This window comes from Platalea leucorodia, assembly GCF_965183815.1.
Source record: "Platalea leucorodia genome assembly, chromosome: 5".
Taxonomy (NCBI): domain Eukaryota; kingdom Metazoa; phylum Chordata; class Aves; order Pelecaniformes; family Threskiornithidae; genus Platalea; species Platalea leucorodia.
In genome coordinates, this window is record NC_138827.1 from 78109066 (window position 1) to 78130002 (window position 20937).

Sequence of the window (20937 nt, forward strand, 5' to 3'; positions counted from 1 at the left end):
AGACTAAACCATAGTAGCAGCATTTCTCCAGAGGTTCACACCCTATGCGAGTCAGAGCTGAACTAAGCTTAACATGCCTTGGAGAAGGATGATGTGAAACATTCCCCCATGAACACATTCTTCCTCCTTTTTTCTGGGCGGGATTATTAGAAGTGCTTTTCATCTACGGGTTTTAATTACTTTAAAGTTAGTGAAATTTTCACCCACCCCAAGCTGTGGAAATCAAGATGCCAAGAAATTAAGCAATTGATCCTTAGCCACGTAGCCCATCATCTGAGAGCTGATCTCCACAGATATCCCAACCTGTGGGCCTGCTCACTTTGCAGTGATGCTCTGAATAGGGCTCTTCTCTGTATTTGTAGTTGTGGAAAAACTTTCATTTTACTTTTAGCATCTCAGTGTTGTCACAGCAGAAATACTGACATTAGAGAAATGGGAGAGGAAGGGGGGGGGGGCTGATAAAATAATTCCTGCCTGTTGGAAGAATTAGCAACTAATGATCCTGTCACTGCATTTCTGGACCTACAGGAAAGTAATCAGAAATGAAACCTCTTTCCCCAGTAGGCGTTGTTTAAATAAGGAGATACGTTGCAACATCATCAATAGTGACAGAGTTCTGTGCATTCACAGGCGTGATCACAGAGACACTTCCAAGAGGAAGGACACCTCTGTCTTCCTCCTTCCTTCCTCATTTCCCATGAGATTGCCGTGTCTCTCGGTTTGCTTATGGAGAAGTGGAGGGGAAGGATAAGAGAGCAAAGGTATGAAGAAATGGGAAGCAGCTACAAAGATGCTAACAAAGACAACGTGATATTCTCAGAGGTCCCATCCATGCTTAGTTCCAGATTCTCCATAATGACTGTTTCTGTTTTCCAGTCCAGAGCAGAGCAAAGGAAAGTGATGGCTTAATAAAACACAGTGGCTATGTTTACTGCACCACCTCTTCCATGGTGCAGTAGTGGTGGTGATGGTAGCTGTGATGATCCAACCTGAACAAGGACTTGTGTGTTTGGAAAGCTCATCCATTTTTCCCCAGCTACAAGCGTTGCTCCAACGAAAGAGATGACTTTGCAGGATCAGTCTCACTTCTCTGCCTAACGTGGGGGATTTTTGTCCCAACAGAACCCAAAGGACCTGGTGGAGGTGGCGGCGGTGGCTTTGGAGGAGGTGGTGGCGGCAGCGGCGGCGGTTTTGGTGGTGGCGGAGGTGGTGGCAGCTTCGGTGGTGGTGGACCGCCTGGCCTTGGAGGCCTTTTTCAAGCAGGAATGCCAAAGCTCAGATCTGCTGCGAGTCGAGATGCTGGTAAGAAAGACCTTGCAGTTCCAGTGTGAATGAAAATGAAGTGTAATTTTCAGCTTGAATCTTGTTTTATTCTTAATGCTAGGTTTTATGAAGGAGAAGTGAGACTCCTCTTTCCACCCATCCTCCTAGTTATTGATGAAAACTAAAGATTTTAGCAATGTTGAATTGCTACCTGCAAAGTACAGTCAAGAAGACTAGATCCTGCCTTAGCTCTGGGTGTGCAGGACCAGAGGGGAGCGTTAAGAGGAGTCCAGGTTAATTCTCCCTTGTGCACCAGAAAAAAGGATCTACTTTCCAAATGGAAAGTACATCTGCGTCAGCTCCACAACAGCGTGATTTACCACTTAGGGAGTGCATGAGGCATCCCAGCTGGCTGGTACGCACACTGCGGTTGGAGGCTTGTCTGGGGCACGCACTGGATTCTTCTGGCTGGCAAAACTGCTGCCCAAAGCCTTGTGCCCCTTGAAATAAAGGAGATCTGGGAGCAGTGAGTTTTGTAAGGTTAAGGACGTAGGATTTCATGCTTGCTGAAGGAGGACTGGGCAATGGGGCTTGTAGGGTGTTACGAACCTTACATATTTTATAGATCAACGTATTTTTTCAGCACGTGTACAAAACAGTCTCTCTGGGCTGGTATTTTCTATTGTGTCACAGTCTATTTTGGGAACTTGTATTAATACAAAAGTTCCTGGCATCACAGAACAGCGCTTCTTCAATTGCAAGGCTGGCTGCCTTTTTCCTGATGTGCACAAGTACATCCTTCGATACCAGCTACTAGAAAGGGCTGAAAAGAGCCTTTTGCCGGACTGTTGTTGTTAAATATAATTTAAAAGCCAAGATTTCTTTGCTTTCGGGTTGACGGTATCCAATCCTTGTTCTTCACTGTTTCTTCCCTCCCTGTGTCATTGCTTGCTGCGTGATGGCTGCATCAGTTGTGTTACCTTGAGCCACTTTGGTCTCTCACAAGTTGTCCCTCAGAAGGGTTGTCAGGATGTAACCCGCCACCCCGGAGCGGTTCCCAAGGCTATAGAAATTGCTCTGGCTGTTCCTGGGCGCCGAGCCCTGAAGGCTGGCGTGCCCCATGCCGGGGCTGTCCCCCTTAGCGCTTGCAGCGCCTCAGGACGCAGCCCGCTGGGGGCCGGCGCTGCCGATGGGTGCTGATGCCTGCTGTCTCTCCTGTGTCCGCAGAGGCCGGGGGAGGCCGCCCGCCCGCCCTGCCGCCCGGAGGCCGCTCCGCCGCCGCCAAGCCCTTCTCCCCGCCGAGCGGCCCGCCGCGCTTCCCGGGGCCGCCGTCGGGGCCGCGGACCTCCGCTCCCGAGCCGCAGAGGAGCCGCATGCCGCCGCCGCCGAGGCCCGACGTCGGCTCCAAGCCCGAGGCCGTGCCGCCCCCGGTGCCCAGCACGCCCCGGCCCATCGCCTCCAGCCTGCACAACAGGGGGTCGCAGCCGGCGCCGGGCGTGAGCCGGCAGCCCAGCCTGGGGCCCTCGCCCCCGCCGTTCCCGGGCAGCCGGAGCGCGGGGCCGGCCGGCTCCCTCCGGCAGCCCGGCCCCAGCGCGGCGCCCGCCTTCTCCGGCCGGCCGCCGCTGCCGCCCACCCCGGGCCGGCCGGCGGAGGACAAGCCGCCGCCCCCGCCGCCCCCCGCCGGGCACAGGCCGCCCTCCGCCCGGGAGGCGGCTCTGCCCCCGCCGCCGCCGCAGAACAGCAAGCCGCCCGTCCCCTCCGCCCCCCGGCCGGCCCTGGGCGCCCCGGCGCCCCCGCCGCCCCCCAGCAGGCCGGGGCCGCCCCCCGTCCCGCCCGTCCCCGGCGGCAGCGACGAGATGCCGCGGCTGCCCCAGAGGAACATCTCCCTGGGGTCCTCCTCGGCGCCCGGCGGCGGGGGGGGCCGCTCCGGACCCCTGCCCCCCCCCGCCCAGCGAGAGGCCCCCGCCGCCCGTCAGAGACCCCCCCAGCCGATCAGGTAGGGAGCCGGCGGGCTGCGGGTGCTGGGCGCGGTGGGAGGAAGCGGCGGGTCTGCGTGGCGAGGGGGAGTTCTGGGCGGTGGCGTGGGCCGTGCCCTCGGAGCGTAACCCAAAATCTTCAGCCGTGCAGCCCTGGCGGTGCTTCACCTGCTGTGGCCCAGAAGGAGCAGCATCGGGTGGCTTCGGCTGGGGCCTCGCTTTTTCGCCACGCGCGATGCGCAGAAGCGCTGGAGGACGTGGGGCAGCGCCTTCCCCCATGGGCTGCTGGCGTGCGCCCACCTGCTCTGCGTGGGCAAGAAGCGGTGCCGCTAGGCACACGGGATTCTGCAGCTGGGAGTGAGGGCTTGTGGGCATCACGGTGGCGTAAGGAAAGTCGCTGTGCACCTCCGGCCTGCTCACGTGTACTTGTGCAGATCTCAGCAACTTTCGTTATAATTACTGTAATTAAAAAGGGTTGCAAACAGGGGGTTTCCCCATTATGTTTTTTGATGCAAAGAAGCTGTTTTATCTAGCTTCTGATAGGTGACAGCATTTGCCTTCCTGAGTCAACCAGCAAGAGTTAATGGTGGCGTTCTCGTGAACGGAGGTTTGCAGAACCCGACCTTCTACGTGTTGGGAGACACGAACGCTTAACAGCCAAATACAAATTATTTTAATAAAAGACCTAGCCAACAGTTGTTAAATGTAATGGCAGTTGTTACGGCGTGACTAACTGTTGTTACTTACCGTATGCAGATTTCAAATGAGGCTAAAAATAGAATTGTCTCCTTTGAGTTATTTCATAATATATTTTGTCCTCTGTGACAACTATTGTTCATAACTTTTAAGAATTGCACATTGTAGCTTAGCTCTCTTAATACCTGATGGTCCTCCCTTAAGAGATGAAAGAATTTAGGCACAAACAGCCAGGCCCTGTAACATTGGGAAGGGAGAAGCATTGCACAGAAGGCAATGCTGGGAAGCTCCAAAGCCTTTCATTTCATCCTTTGGAATAAAAATCTGGAATCATCTCAAACCCTCCCAGTCCTGGACAACAGAGATGAATGTCATGGGAGCTCCCATAGGCGATGGCCATCCGTGTTGCTTTCCAGCTCCTTGAACCAGCCTGGATCCCCTATAGCACAGCACCTACAGCAGCCGTGCAGCTACAGAAAATACTGGTCCCAAAGCCATGCTTTGTGGAGCTTGCTGGCAGCCTAAAGGATGGCACAATGCCAGCGCAGCCTCCAGTAAATAAATCAGAGAAATCTTGTCACGGTTGACTGGGAGTGTGGATCATAGTTGCAGAGAGCATCTGCAATAATTCACACACTCCCAAGAGCTTTGTCCGTGATGGCCTCTGCTTCCACTGGTGCTTTCCTGGTTGGCTCTTTTCTGAGGCAGATGGTTTTAGCAGATCTGCCCTACCTTTCTGCCAGCTTAATAAGTAGAAGGAAGTTGTAGCGATATATTAGAAACGTAAATACCCCTATTCTGCAGTGCTTCAATAGAGATGATGGGGTTTAGGTAGGTTTAGAGAGAGAGAGCAAGCAAAACTATTCTGAAAGTTGCTAAATGCTTCTCATTCTTAGAAACCATTCCCTGGAGGCAAACTTCAGTAATTTGTAAAAAAAAAAGAAGAAAAAGAAAGGAAAAAAAAGAAGAAAACCCACAAAATACAGCATGTTTCTTGAAGCATGTTTCAATGCTTGTTGCTGGAGTCACAGCATCAGTATCTGCTGCTCTTTTTTTCAAAATGCATGTCTGTAGCTAGATTTCATCAGGACAAGGAAGCATTTCATAAAAATGAACATAATTGTCAGTTGCCCAACTGTGCCAAACAGAGGTAGCGAGACCTTTGAAAACACATAGCCCTCCACACCCTCTGCTTCGTCTCCTCGTGTCCGAACCACGGGTACCTCTCTCTCTGGCAGCAGCAGCTTTCTTGCCTTTATTTACCGGCTCCTCTCGGAGAAGTGCCCTTCCCCTGCTGTCAGGACAGCCCTGGTCCTGTGTTACATGGGCTGTGCCTTCGTATTTGACCTGTCATGTCACCGCGCCAGTTAGTCAGATACACAGGCACTGGGAATGCCAGTCTACGTGTGAGGTCTGTTTCCAGTTTAGCGGGAGGTGGATGTGCTCCAACTACTGAAAAACCTGGCATGCAGCACATGTTTATAAATGAGTGAGCTGATGCCATGCTGCTTAGCACTGCCACTCCTGGGCTGAATTGCCGTGCATGGCACTGCAGACGCTGGCCGTGACACCCAGAGGGGACCACCCCATAGACAAAGAGCCTCTGAGGGTAGCAGAGCTCTTCTGCTACACATCCTCTTGCCTTGCAATGGTACATGGAAAGGAAATGGGCTATGGTTTGGACCTCCACAGTACCCTGAACTCCAGCCGTAACTTCTGCTCGTTGTGGCCAACATAACTTAAAAGTGGCTTCAAGGACCAGCACCTCTACAGCTGAGGGAAATGGGAATATGGGCACTGAGATGTATTTATGCTTAGATATACCCTGCTCCCCTGATCTCTACTCTTCAAATCAGCACCAAATCCCCAGAGAGCCCTGGAGAGCAGGGAAGTGGGTGCTGAGGGCGATTCCCCCTCAGGGCTGCTCCAGTCTGTTAGCGGGAGGCCGTGGGACACAGGCAGCAGCTTACCACTGGCAGAAAAACCCCTGGTGCAAACGGTGTTTGTGTGCTTGCCTCTTGTCTTGCTCCAGGCCCCCTCCCACCACCTCCTCCCATAAGCAGGAATGGAAGCACTTCAAGGGCTTTGCCCGCTACTCCCCAGCTGCCCTCCCGGGCAGGGCTGGACAACCAGAGAGGTGGACCACGACCACCGCTTCCCCCAGACCGGCCAGGCTCGGCAGCGCCGCCGCCGCCACCGCCGCCTTCATCAGCTATCAGAAACGGCTTCCAGGATCTAGGTGATGGTAAGCCATCCTGCCAGTTGTTTGCCTTTGATTGATAGACACTGCATAGTGGCTTCTGGCCTTAACACGTCAAAAAAGGTTTGGGATAGAGGCGTTGTTTCTAGTGCAGACCTTTGATTTCTGACCAGCAGAGGTGTCATTTGGGTCTCGATTAACCCTGCCAAGTAAGAATGGAGTAAATATGCCATACATAGAGTAGAACTGCAAAGTCATCAATGTAGTGTCCCTTCAAAAAACAGCCTGAAAAAGAGAAACGTATTCACCATGCTTTGCTTTGCTACAATACAGAAATAAGACCTAAGAGGATTGTTCTAACTCTGATATGAATTCAAACCATAGCTACACTAAGACTTTTTGGAAGTCAGAACAAGTCAGATGATGACTCAAAAGCTGAAAGATGAAAAACAGATGAGGGAAGAGATTGTCAAAACGCTGCTGAAAATGTCAAGTATCTCTCTTTTTGCTAGTGTTTATTGAAAAGGTGAGGTCCAAGATTGCTGTGTTTTAAAGATTCATCGTGCTTTTCTTTTTAATTGTTTTCTATTTGCAAAGGACAGATAAATCTTTCGGCTAATTATGGGAGGCCAAAATTGGTATTTCTGACATTTATAAGGTTAGAAAAGGCAAGCAGAAAATAAAACTGTAACTCATGCTTTTGAAGTATCTTCACACATCAGATAAGGCAGGTGGGTCACAGACACATTTTTTCCTACACAAGTCATTTGCAGGGTTCAGAACCTGCAGCTCCTTTCCACACTGGTTTCTAATTGCAACCATTGGGAGTAAACATAGAAAAACTGGATCCCAGCAAATAACCACATGTACAACTGCCAGGCAAAACTTACTCAGCTGTTCATTACATTAGGCAATAAAATATAACAGTATTGCAAGAAAATTATGGTTGCGAAGTCCTGAAGCAACCAAGTGAAGAAATTACAAAGTTTAAGATAGCCCACAGTTTCTTCCTTGGGCCTCCAACTTCAAGTGCAGAATAGAGCTCTGTAAACATTTCCTATTATTTCAATGAAGGAACTGATCAGCTTGCTTTATTCTTCAGAATCCTGTATACTCAGTAAGTACATCAACAGGGTCCCTGTAGTCTCAAGAGATATAGTTTCAAGTGCTGTATTTTTCCATTTTTGACACTAGCGTTAAATTGGCTAAGTGATCAGTTAAAGTTAATACGAATTTGCATTCTCAAACTAACCTAAAGCATCTTCTTCCCTGATGTCCCAATTGGATGCTGGTTCAGTACTCAGCTATGTAAGCAGTTTGAGATATAAAACATCTATTAAACATGATGTTAACGTCAGTTTACTTTCCCAAAGCTGTGTCACAAAACTAATGAGTAAATTGTGTGGGATTTTTTTCAGATGAATGGGAAAGCAGATTTTCTTTTCATCCTATATCTGATTTGCCACCTCCAGAGCCGTATGTACCTGTGAACAGAAGTTATCCCAGTAAACTAGCAAGAAATGAAAGTAGAGGTAAGTTTGTTCCACTTCTGCTGTTGGAATTTCAGCATATCATCCTAAAAACAATGTGGATGGGGAAGAGACTGGGTGCTGAGGTTTCAAAACTTCTCAGACTAACAGCCTGGTCACCCTTTCCCACCACACAGAAAAAGCTACATGCAGGTTCGCAGGCACAAGCCCTCTTAAATTTGTATTTGAGGGGGGAATTGTTTGGTTTCTAAGTTGGAACATGTATTGTAAGAGACCACCTCTGCCATTATAGTCAGCCCTTCTGCTACAGGCAGCCAGAACCACAAAATCCCCTAGGACTTCCTCCTCATTTCCCATCTAAATTCATTCACGACTCATTTATTCTTGTGCCAACATAATCCTTGAGTTTAGTTATCCTCCCTCCTTGGTGTGTTAAACCCCTAGTACTTTTTAAGACAACAATCATATTCTCTCAGCTTTTGTTTTGCTGGGCTAATTAAATTAGGATGTACTACACTCTGCTTCCAAGCTATGTTCTCTGATCATCAGGGTTACTTCTGTATACATTTCAGTTTGATTTTGTCTTTTCCAATCAGTGTTACGTGCTGTTCCAGTTCAGGTCTCAACTATGTCTTCTAGAGCAGCATAAATGTTTCCTATCTTCATTAGTGGTATTTTGCCTGATACACCCAAGGATCAATTTACTTCTTTCACAACCAGTGACATCGGTGGCTCATAGTTATCCTGTAATCATCTGTACACTCAGATGTTTCTCTCTCTCACCTGTTTCCAAATGGTGAGGTTTTGGTTTGGAGCAGAAATTCCTGTTAGTCTCTGACCCTCCACTTTGCCCTGTTAGCTTTCGTCCCATTCGTATTACTCCACAAAGAAAGGCAAAGTAATGTATGCATTTTTTATGTTTCCTTTCACGAATTTGCAATGAAAATCTTCGTATAGGAAAAACATGAAGAGCTTTGAAATTCTACTGTATTTAGAGCTTGCCACTTTCATTGAAAGTTGCATGTGTTGCAAGTAGCACTGAGAAGGTCTGTGTTCACATAAAATAGTAAGGCTAACGAGCTATCAGTCTGTTTTGAGAAAGGGACAAAGGACTAAAATACATATGCTTTCCAGACATTTGAGGATAGCGTTAGTTAAAAACTTTCTTTTACACTGTTTGAAGTTCTGATATTGTTTAATAAACTAACCGGAAACTCTACAAAGACCTTTTAGTAAAATGGCTAGGCCAGAAAATGAGTAGATCTTCACCAGTTACTGAATTAGTGGCTTGGATGTAAACTCCCACTTTAAAAGAAACCTGGAGGAGTAACACAAAAAACTTTCTTTCTCTTTTAGGTGGCTCTGGCCGAAAAGAAAGAGGTGCTCCCCCGCTTCCACCTATACCAAGGTGAAATGGGTTCTGGCCTATCTTTGGGCGACGTCTGTTTTCAAGTTTCCTGCAAGTCAGCTCTCCTGTCCACATCATTGGAAATTTGTCTGTTTTGCTTTATTTCCACTTTTGGCTTGTCAGCTGGAACAAACTTCAGTCTCTGTTACAGAAGTAATAGATGCAGCTTATGAACTATAGTTGCTCAAAGCTATAAATTTTATTTGCTTATACCGCAGGCTGTCATGAAAGGCATTTTGTGGACCTTACACAACATACGTGCATCATGCTTACTGTGTCCAGCCCTGTCCCCTTGAGAACTCCACAGGAGATCTGGCTTTGAATTTCATGAGAGCTGGAACAAAGCTGTTTCATTCACTTTGGGTACAGTGGCCATATTATTTGTATGATAAAGTACAATCTATTTTCTGTTTAAGAAACAGTTGCTGGGGAAAACGGTGTAGCCAAGAGTCCCCTGGATCCTTCTTTGCATGCCTAACTTGGCCCATCTCCTTCTGCAAGCCATAAACCTACTACATGGTGACCAGGAGTTCATCCTAAACCTTTTCACTTCAGCTTAGCCAAGAAAATCTTATTTTAAACAATAGATAGCACGTCCTGCCCCGAGGATGGGATGCGTCTGGCCTTGTTTTTATCTGCGGAGAATCTTCCAAAGAAAAGCAAAAGTGAAGAATTCGGCAGCATAAAAATATCTTCTTTTTAATCCCTCTTTCCTTGTTTTTTAATAGTGTTATGCTTCTAGTCGCCTAATTCTTTCCTACTCTGATGTGGACCAACCCACAGTCATCTGTGTCCTGGGTTATTGTAATGCTCTCTACCTGAGATTACATGCGAAGAGTCCTCAGGAAGTAGTCTTGGTGCAAATGCAGCAATTCTTGTAGTTGCAGGCTCCTTCTGTAAAGCGTTGCTAACACCAGTGCTCCACAGACTGCTTTCCAGTTGTTTCTTTGGTACAATTAAATGATGGGTTTTGACTTTAAAAGTTTCCTGGGGCTTAGGTCACAAGTCTCGGAGATATTGTATTTGACTTGCGTTACAGTAGAGCAGCTGAGGTCAAAAATGTGTGTTAAGTGAAAGGCCTTTGCTGTAGCGAAGGAGGTCTGGGGTTTGTGCGCTTAAGTGGGAGCATCAGGTCCGAAATTTGCTGTCTGCACTGGTTCAAGAGAAAGGGGAAGATTTGGCCTTCTGAGTTTACCATGAAGCCTGTCCTTTCAAACCTTGCTGAAAGGAGTCTCCGCAGAGAGCTGCAAGGCTTACGTTAATAGAAGAGAAAGTATTCTAACATGGTGACAATTGGTTAATATGTTTCATGGCTTTTGAATTTTGTATATGAGAAAAGAGTTCATTTATGAGTGCATTTTACAAATGGATCTAAACAAACATAGAATGCCTTCGGAAATTAGAGGAAGATTATAATTCTGGATTTGAGCTATTGCTGAATGATAGCTCTTTGTTAGTTGGACTTCTGAAGGTTAGCTCTGAAAAATTTCTCCTCTGTCTCTTCAACAGTTTCTGTTTCTTCAGCCTACTCCTTGGGATCCCTGTCAAGCCCATATCAGCAGCCATGCTTCACAGGGTGTTGCTCAAAAAAACCCAACCCCCAAAAAACTTGTCATGTAGGTTAAGAAAATGTTTCTCTAGCATGGGAGACGTGATCCTAAGTACACTCTGTGGCTAGAATGAGGTCAGTCCTTGAAAATCTAGGGAATTTAGCCAAAGAGAGTCTGGACGCCACTGAAGTGTTTGTGCGTAGGGCTTTTTGCTCTGTCAGTGGGCATGGAGGGGCAGATCCCCTTTCTGCCCAGCAGCCTGGACAGTCACAGTGAAGGGGATGAGACAGAGTTGGATTTGGCCGGATCAAATTTAATTTGGCCTTTTCAGTGTTTGTTTACAAAATCTTGTTAGCTGTGATAGCATTTGATTATGTACCTGTTTTTTACATTTTTATATCTAATGACCTATTTTAAGTTACTATTTATGGTCTTGAACCTGTAATTAATGCGCAGGCGCAGGGATGTATCTACATCTAGTTGCAGGATCGTGGCTGTAAGAGTTTCTTAAACAGCTGTTAGTGGGACCTCCATGTGACAGGTGCGCCTTGGGATCAAACCTAGCACAATATTGAATTTGTATATGTATTTTATGGATGTCACTTAAACAAAGTGCCTGTCTCTTTGGGATATTATTATGTGAATGGAAGTCCAGATAAGATTTTTAGCATAACTTAAGGGATAAATTATTGTATTCATGTTTTTAAACTGAAGCACTTATAACTTTTTAAGAAACAACATTTTGAATTTAAGAATACAGTATTTTCAGTACTTCGACCTGCCAAATCCTTATTAATGTCCAAATAGCTATGCAGCCAAAAAAAAAAACAAAACTCCAGAAACTCTACCTGTTTTGTAACTTACCTGCTTCCAGACTGTTTGAGTAAGTCAATGAAAATGCTGCACATTGTTCTGCCAACTCTCTGCATCAATCAAAATATCCTATATTTGATCTTTTGAGCAAGGTTTTCTGACCAGAAATTCTGGACCACTACCAAAGACTTGGCAAACCAGCTTCAGTCTCACTTTAAAATGTGCTGTGTAAAAGGCCCTCAGTCAACACACCAAGAAACCCGAGCTGCTTCGGTTTTAGCACTTCTTTGTACAATAGAAACCTCTTAGAATGGATGTTTGGCATATATGTAAAATAGCTTAAAAATGCAGAAAGAGGTATTTTTTCACCTAACAACAACTTTACTATTTATATCTTTTGCTATAAAAGTTCCTAGATATATTCCAGAACAATGCAGCATTTTATCATTCAATATATTGCTTCATATATCAGTAGCTAATTAGAATATGATCAGTATTAAAGTATTTATTTCACTATGAAGTGTTAAAAAAGAGGAATGCAAAACATCATTGAATCAGTGGTGCCTTATGACTTTTTTAGTCAACTTTCCTGTGTCTCACTAGAAAAATGGATAGGTGTTGCTCTTCCAAGCCCAATGTAAATTGTGCCAACAGTAGCATTATGCAGTGTTTGAGCCAAGCCCTGCTGTTGTGCTGTGCTCGGCCCGCTAACTTCAGATTGAGCTCAGCGTACGAAGAGACTATTGGATCAGTCTGTAGGTGGGCACTGGTTAACCTCACAATCGATTGTTGGTATTGCTCTGGAAATGTAAATCTTTCCCAAAACCAGTGTCTCACTCTGCTGTCCATACAGCCCGGCTGACTTCAGCGTGGTTGCGTAGGTTATTAGAGGACTAAATTTGATTCACTGCTTGCATATAAGATTTAGTGGGTTTGTTTCAATGGCACTGTATTATAAACCTTCACACCTCAAACTGTCTTTTTATGTCATCACTAAGACTCACATTGCGTGACAACGGCCACAGATGTTCATTTATGTTTAATTCAAGTCAGTAAATAAAATGGCAATAACTTTTGTACCATGTGGCAATAATTTCTGCTCAATATTCTTGGAAGAAAAGCACATGTTATGTCTGTTATGACTTTCTGCACCAGCCATTGGGAGAAGAGGTCCCAGTGATTAATGTTCAGAATTGTTAAAGGAAACGCAGCTTGTGATATTCAGGAAGCATGTATTTCTGTAAATTAACTACTTCTTAAATAAGGTCGCAAAGTTCTTGTTTAGAAGCCAGCATTTCCCAACACTAAAAGAATCATAAGAACGATGTTTTTTTCTGCAAGACTGAACTATTAAAGAAGTTCCTTAAATAGTCACGTAAAAAATTGGACGGTACTTTCTCCTTGCAGCAACAACTGTTTACATGTCACTTGTAGAAGAAGGTCTCTGTTGGAGCAGAGGATGAGGGAACTAAACTGCTATCGTGCTTCACATATATTGTAACACAACAATTTTCTGCGCAAAAGTATGCAAATAGAAAGGGTGCTTTTGCCTTGGAAGCGAAGAGTGGGGTTGAATGATCGAACTGGGATTATTTCAAGCAGAATGTCAAATGTCAAGAGACCTAGAGAGGGCCCCTCAGCCACAGGACGCTGGAAAGGAGAAGAGTGCTCGAGGAAATACAAACCAATTGGCTGAATGTTGCTAGCGATACTAGAGTACAAATCGCGATAGAAAATGTGCCTGTACGTAATACCACATCGCAATAGTGTGAACACCCTTGTCTCACAGTCAGGTGTGAACAACCTGTTATGGCGGTACATAGACTCTGTATAACATACATTGTATGAACTTTAATCTTTCAACTGGTATTCCCCAGAAAATAAGGAGAATCTCTTACCTAAGATATCTGGTAACACATGAAGTGTAGCTAGTTTGTGGAATGCTTCTTTGTGTACATTAGGAGAAAACGGGGATCATTTAGCCTGTGAGGTGGAAGCGTCTGGACCATTCAGTTAAAACGTAAACCTGGAGCACTGGCAAAAAGGGGAGTGTTGGAGTTACTCAGCAGAAGCAGGGCACACGTATACGTTCTCAGTGAGTGAGTATGTGGCAGGTAGGTAGGCTGACTAAAAGAAAAATAAAGGGAAACCGCATGTCTTAAAAAAGGGAGTAACCCTTCAGTATGATGCCATTTTGAAATACAGTTTGTCTATGATAAATGTTCTTTAGTGTAAACTAACGCATGCAAAGGAAAACCTCTAAATTTGGACTTCCAAAGCCACACAAGACTATGAAAGAGAGAGAAACATAACTTAAAACATAGGCTGAGCAGAAAGTAATGTTTTTATCGGATGCTTAAAGTTTGAGCTTTGTATAAAATATTAATCTAGTTCTGTGAATATTTTTTTGCTTAACATTTATTTTCTATGTGATTTTGTTCTCCTTATTTTTCTGTCCTATGGCAAATAAATTTTACTTTTATTTAATTGCTGGTGCAGACTGTTACATTGAGAACAACCCGAGTTGCTTCCTTGGCAGAAACGCAGGTCGGCTTTAGCAGGAGCGTAGCAGCGAGCCTGGCGGGAGCTGGGGGGGGTTGTTCTCCCCTCCTGCCTGCCGTGGCACAGCAGCACAGCGGTAATGCTCAGAGGACTTTGGGCCTCCATACAGTGAAGATTAGACACCTGCAGATAAGGAGAAATAATGAGTTTCCTTTAGGATAAAGAACGATTGAAAATCTGTGGTCAGTGACGCTGTACTTGTAGATGGCTGTTGTGTGAGCTATGGGCATTGGCTCCTGGCAAGGCAGCTAGGCACTTGCCATGGGGAGATGACATGGAAAATCACTGTAGTTAAGCACAGATTTTTGTTCCTCTTATCTCCACTCGCTAGGCAGAAGGCTGCCAGAGAATATCAAACAAATGAAACCCTCCCTTTGACTTTGGAGCCCTGTTCTTGATCTTGGATGTTAACCTTTTCAGATAATTTGGACCAGGTTCATCACAGAAAGGCCCTTTGATAAAAGTCCAAAGGAGGCTCAAATTCAGGCTGTGCTTCCAGCTTCTCCTCAGAAATCACAAAGGTCAGTTAAAACACCGAGCTAAAAAGCTCTATGCTGTAACTTGCAAAGACTTAAGCAGCAGGTTTACTCTTACTCAGATGCTGGATCCTTTGACATCTGTGGGGACTGCTTGTTGATACTTCCATTTTACAGGCTGACTGGGACAGAGGCCTTGACTTGCTTAAAAGGCCACAGACAGCCGTGGCTCAGATGTAGCCTAGAAGCCCACCGGTCCCCATGCCCAGGCTATGTAAATAGAAGAGCCATGATGGAGGGCAGAGGCTGCGAGCTTGTGAGCTGTAACGGAGCTGGCTCAGCAGGCTGAGACACCTTTGTCTGCAGATCGTAGAGGCAGTAGCCTTGAACGAGAACTCAGAGGTATGAACCTAATGATCAGCTAGTAGGACTGTCTATCTCATGTTTTACCAAAGGAAACATGGTTCTTTCTGGTTTTCAAGAAGTTAAATGACTTGCTTGACTTCAGGAAGAGGGAACTGAACTGAGCATGCTGTGACCTAGCCGTAACCACAACATAGTCCTTCCTCCATTTAACTCAAAAAATGCTGTTGCTTTAAAATAAACCCAGAGACTACACTGTAAAACAGTTGTGACTGTTCCCTGCAGTTGCAGGAGGGCTCACGTGTTGCACGTGGCACACATAAAAATATCCAACTCCTTTGATCATGGTTCAACAATTTCCAGTGACCTTCCTGCCTTGTAGCACAGGCTGCTCCCTTCTGCCCTCTCCCCTCGGCTGACTCCGTTTTGCATTGAAAATAGTAAATTGATCCTAGCCAATTATTGATTTGGGGGCTAAATATTGGCCCATGCATCTCTGTACAACAATGAACGTATTATTTAGGTTAACTAACGAAATACATCGAGAGCCTTCAGGATTTTTTTTCCTCTGGCTAACAGCAAGTACAACGAGCAATTCTTAACAGCTGTTTCTGCGATCTTATGGTTCTCTGAGAATTACCCAAATATGTAACATGACGTAAGCTTGGTTCCAAGTTTCATTTTCTGTTACACTCTTAGAGGTCCTGTAAATTTTATTTTATACATAACGAAACTGTGTGGTTTACACTTTTAAAAGATCTCATCCTTTTCCCTTGTTGAATCCTCCTAAAAAGTTCATACTATACCAAGCTGTGAGGGTCTGGTACATAGAGTGGCATGCCAACTTTAGAATCAATTTTTTTCTTCATAAGCAAAAATGTTTCTCCCCATACACATTAACTTCTGTCTACAAGCGGAGCTGTGCCTGGGCTCCGCTCCGCCTTTCAATTATATCACAATAAAAATTTTGCAGAGCACATGAGAGCTTCGGTAACCTTTTCTGTACTCTGCTGGGTGTTATGCCTTTGGGGTATCTATCTGTGCTGCTTGGTCTGCATGTGTTTACACAAATACAGATGGCTAATGAAAAACTTTGGTGCAGCATAAGAGTAAACAGGATGGCACTTTGTCTCCACACTGTAGATATTGCAGTAGCACTGGGAATAAAAAGCAATACAAATAATTTCTGTCTCTAATGTGAGCTAGTAAGCGCCTCTAAACACACGGATCATCCACTGACTAATGTACACGTCTTCTAAAGACACCTTTGAGCAGAATGAATGTTTCACATTGTAGGATGATGTACTTCAGCAATAATAACTTGTCTTTTCTGTAACTTCTGGAAGCATTCCTCTAAGAATTCATTAATGCTGCCGCAAGTCTCAGAAGCTGCTCATCTGATGACTCCCTCCCATTGCCTTTCTTGTGCCTAGGAAATCTCCCAATACAAGCTTCCTTAGGCCAGTCATTTGCATCCTAGCAATGTAAGGGCACTCTTCTTGTGTAGCAGACCCACGGTAAGCAGCCCTGCTATCCCTCCCCAAAATGAGGCAAAACTGCTTGTTGTCTCTCTTACAGCCCCCAAAGGCTGTAAGGTGGCAGCTTAATGGAAAAGACAGTGTCTCAGTTGTGTTAAACTTTCAGTTTCAATGGTCAAAACTCTCTGGGAAAGACTACATAATGGACTCCTGCTGTAGTGGCTTTTTCAATTGTTAAATTAAAAAAAAAAAAAAGGTACTGGTTTATTTTGTTCTTTCATAGGTGATGGAACCAGATATTTATACATTCAAATTTTGATACCCAAGGATCTTCATTTCAACAGAATTAGGACACCATCATTTGAAACAGTTACGAGCCTGCACATTTTTGTTATTTCCTGCATTGGCAATCAGGCCCTTAACCTATCTAAAATTTTCAACAGCAGTCCAGCTACAGAAATAATCCTGAGGAAAGGATGACTGACACAAAAATACTTCAATTAAAACACAGAGAATAAACTGGGTGGCTGCTGCTAATGCTACCTACATCCAACATCAATCTGTCTACTGAACAAAAACATCCGTTCAGATAATCACTACTTCAATCTTAAAGCACGTATTTATGGCTTAAGATACAGCTTCTGCAGAAGCTACATTTAAAATGTAAAATAGAAATCTATCATGAATGCCGTCCATATGATACTGTCAAACTTTCTACCCCACTACAATAGGGCACTTTTTAATTTTCATAATTTTTCCTCTCTGTTTTTACCATTCTTTTTTTCTTCCTCAAATAAAAAAGTTATTTCTTCAAGAATGCTAAGGTTTAGCCTACATAAATACCTTTCTCATTTTGAATATGGGCCTGTTCTTGTTATTTAATTGTTTGCTAGAATACAGCAGAAATCTGTGCCCAAGCACCTGTAAGGTAAAGGCAGGCAGAGGGGCTGAGGGCGGAGGGGCTGCTGGGTGCCGTTCATCCTTCCTCTGGCCAAACCAGGAACCGCTTCATCCCTCCCTGCAGCCGGGGCAGGGCTTCATCACCACGCAATTCCCTTTTCAAAACCATTCCCTTCCCAAAGGGGACTGCTTTGGCTACGTTTTTCATTTACTTGTGTGCACAATTCTTTGGCTCCAAGCTTGTGCAAACACTGTACCCGATAAGGCGCATAACCAATTCCCTTCTGAAAATGTTTTTGTGTTCACGCAAAGATGGGTGTTTAGGTAGTTCCTTATCTCACCTCCTACCTGCCTTGAAGTAAGCATGTGAAAAATGAGTCTTTCCTGTCCTCCATTCTAGCAGAAATTTTAGTGAATTCAGAGTTATGGGTGAGCCCTCGCGTGCCCTGTTGAGCAGCGGAGGGCACAGGGAGGCCCATGCGGCTGAGGGCTGAGCGCTCCCAAGCCGTGAGAGCAAAAGGCGGCTGAAGCACTCAGAGCGTTTGTGAAGAGAGGAAGGTGAAGGCTACACGTGAAAGTCTAGGCTTAAAACCCAGCCTCTGTTACATGTATGTTGATACTGGAACCAGCATACCTTGTAAATAATGTCCATTGCGCTGCTTGTCAGAGACTGCAGAGCCCATTAGTACTTTCTGTGCTGCCCAAACGCCAGCCCTTGCCACAGACTGCTCAAATCCTTCTGTTGACTTTTTTTTTTGTCCCCATTTAAAACAGAAACTTTCACTTCTGCTATTTGGCCAGTAGCTTGGGTTACTTCTGAAACTTTGGGACCTTTGTTTGAAGACATACAGATATCCTGTTCATTTCCTCAAATATATAGTTTATTCTCCTCAACTGCACCTGCAGGGCTGCTGCTGTGCCTTCATCCAAACGCCTATCAGCTGTGGGGTTGGGGTGTTTGCTTCAGATTATTGCTGATTTAAAACCAAAAATCCTGCTGTGTGCTTTAGGAATCACCACATACCCTCCATGCCAGGACCTTTATTCCTCCCTCTGACACACATACTGGCCACTTGTGTAGCTGGGGGGGAATTCTAAATCCATTTTTTAGCTGCAAACATTTCAAATATAAGTCCAAGTACAAGCATGCACCATAAAATGAGAAACTTTGTATGTCTGTGTTTGCTTTTAACTAAGCAGGTGGGAATGGGTATGATGCACCTCCAGCCTAGGAATTTCTCTTTGTGCTGAGAAATACTCCGCCTCTGGTGCAAGAGAAGCTTTGTGTCCTGTAAGTTATCTAAATGTTGCATTCTAAGCAATCAGAGGCTCGATACATTATGGAAGAGCATGTTAGACAGTCAAATAACAGCAAGAACATTCCCTGCGATCATCTCGTTTAACTAGCTTTTATTTCCCCTCCTATTTTCATACAGGAAATTATTTATTTTTACGAAAGGCTCTAGTTTCCACAGCAGATGACAATTATGAGTCCAAATGGCATCGTGTGCCAAGCCCTGCTGAAGCACCCGGGTGAAACGCGGGCTTCCCTGGCGCGGGGCATCGCTCGCCGGCGGCGGGCGCGGGCCCAGGGCTGCGAGCGCTGACTCAGCTGCGGGAGCCCATTTCAAAACCACCGTGGCTCACTCCATCGGCCGCTCGGCAGCGCGCAGGTAAGCTCCGAGAGCTAGCCCACTGGCCACCTGTTCTTCCCCTTCCCACTCGCTTCTGGCTTTGAATCCCTGCCTCCTTTGGAGGTTGGATGAACTTCTTCGTGGAGTGGCTGCTTCCTAGCTGGGCCAGCAAGGGTGGCATGTTTCAGGGAGGGCACTAGGTGGCACTTTTGGCTGCTTTGCTTAATTTTGCGCTTCCCAGCCAGGAGAGCGTCTTTGATAGCAATGTCAAAACTTGGGGACTATGTCCATTAGAAATGTTTCGTTGCTTGTATGATAAGCAATTCATAAGCTGTGGTCCTAGTATTTAACTACCAACAAGTTTGATTGTATGGTTTTTGGTTATGAGCATACGGCAATGTATAGCTCATCGTTTTAGGAGCACTACAGGCTGTTTCACTGTTGGTACAGCAGCGGGTGCGCTCCAGAGGTATGCGGCCTGATCCTTCACACAGTTGCACAACTCTTAGGCAAGTAAAATTCCAGTATTGGCATAAAAATGATGCAACAGAATAACACGTCTGACTCTACTCTGTTTCAGTTCAACCGAAAGCAGCGTGCTATTAGACCTAAACAAATAAAGTCTTTAACACATAAAGTTTAACTGCGGCTGGAGAAGAAGGTAAGAATTAAAACAAAATACCTTTTTTATTCAAAATGTCAAGTGGAAGTAACAGAGAGCTGTTAGAAAGCCACTCTGACAATATTGCAGTCTTAAAACCAATGTTTACTCAAATATTTAACAGAAGAAAGAAATGCCTTTGTATTGTGAGTCAAAGAAATAGAAAACACAATCAGTCTGGCAGCCCATACGAGATTAAAACATTGGCCATGAATTTAAATGAAATGCCAAATTGCTGAACATAATCAGGAAAAGGTATGAGGAAGAAACAGTGTCAGGGAAGAATCTGTAGGTTACACTGGGAGAAGTATGAAAAAAGTATAGGTACAATAGCTTTATGCAGAGGAATTCAGGAAGAAGAGGGTATAGATAGATAGATAGATAGATATCCTGTGGCAAAGTAACAGAAAGGATTGAATACTATAGCAGTGGTGAAATGAAGATATAAATGAACAAAAAACTACTGGATTTCTGCCAAAGGAGACAATACACTGCAATCGATACATTTGTTGGATAATGTTTAAACTGTGTTCGTGTTAAGTAATAAATAGTGGCTTGAAAAATGGTGGGATATGATGTGATCACAAATGGAAACTTAGTAAGTGGAGAGAGTCTACAGAGATTTGGGTCGTATTCTGAACATATTTCCAAAGCTTTTAATTTGTGATGTCAAGATTGGTTTTGTGGTTTATTTGTTTGTTTTGGGGCTGGTTTGTTTGTTTGGGTTTTTTACTAATCAATTGCTTGCTGAATAAGCAACAGGTGCAGCAGATCACACATCAGAAACAGCTTATTTAATCAGTGCTGCTTGCTTTAACACAATTTTTAATGTGCAAGGCAGCGTTTACTAACTTGAGTGCAATACTGATAACTCTTCCTTTTTTTTTTTTTTTTTGTTTCGGAGGAATCAGACTGGATTTGAGTAGTCTTACAGTGACTGAGCAGTAAGAGTACTGAGAACGTGTAAGTAACAAGCTGCCTATGTCAAAATGAATGAATGAGTTTTCTTAGGTTAAGAAAGACCTCTAACTCTTACGTCCTGTTCTTAATAATTTCACCACATACTGTTAGTCATATGGGTATGTGAAAAAGTAAAAAAAATATTTTGAGTGTCTACAGTCAAAGGTAAAAAAAAAATATTTTGAGTGTCTACACAGAGCAGATACAGTTCTAACCATAATATGAGGCAAATGGACAAGACTTGATAATCATTTAGCAGATAAAGCATTTGAAACCACTACATTAAAATAGTGATTTCTTTGCATGACTTTTTTCTCCCACCCCCAGTCAGACTGGTTAACTTGTTAACTCCTCTTTGAGTACTTGTATTTGACTTCAGCAAACTTACCTTCTTGCTGGGCCAAGTAACAGGTTGATAGCCTAGTACCAATGATGGAATTTATACATTTAGGAGGTCTCTGCAACATTGTTTTGTCTCCCCTGAAAGCAATTTCAGAAAAAAAGCTC

General features: G+C 44.6%; 1 protein-coding gene across 1 annotated transcript in view; it reads left to right on the plus strand.

Moving 5' to 3' along the window:
* Nucleotides 1–13737, plus strand: part of WIPF1 (WAS/WASL interacting protein family member 1) — a 56329-nt gene extending 42592 nt beyond the window's left edge. Inside the window, 6 exon segments of the mRNA XM_082312063.1 lie at nt 1123–1302; nt 2491–3200; nt 3202–3259; nt 5968–6180; nt 7554–7667; nt 8982–13737. Coding sequence (XP_082168189.1) covers nt 1123–1302; nt 2491–3200; nt 3202–3259; nt 5968–6180; nt 7554–7667; nt 8982–9037 — 1331 coding nt within the window. The 3' untranslated portion in view covers nt 9038–13737.
* Nucleotides 13738–20937: the final 7200 nt, after the last annotated feature.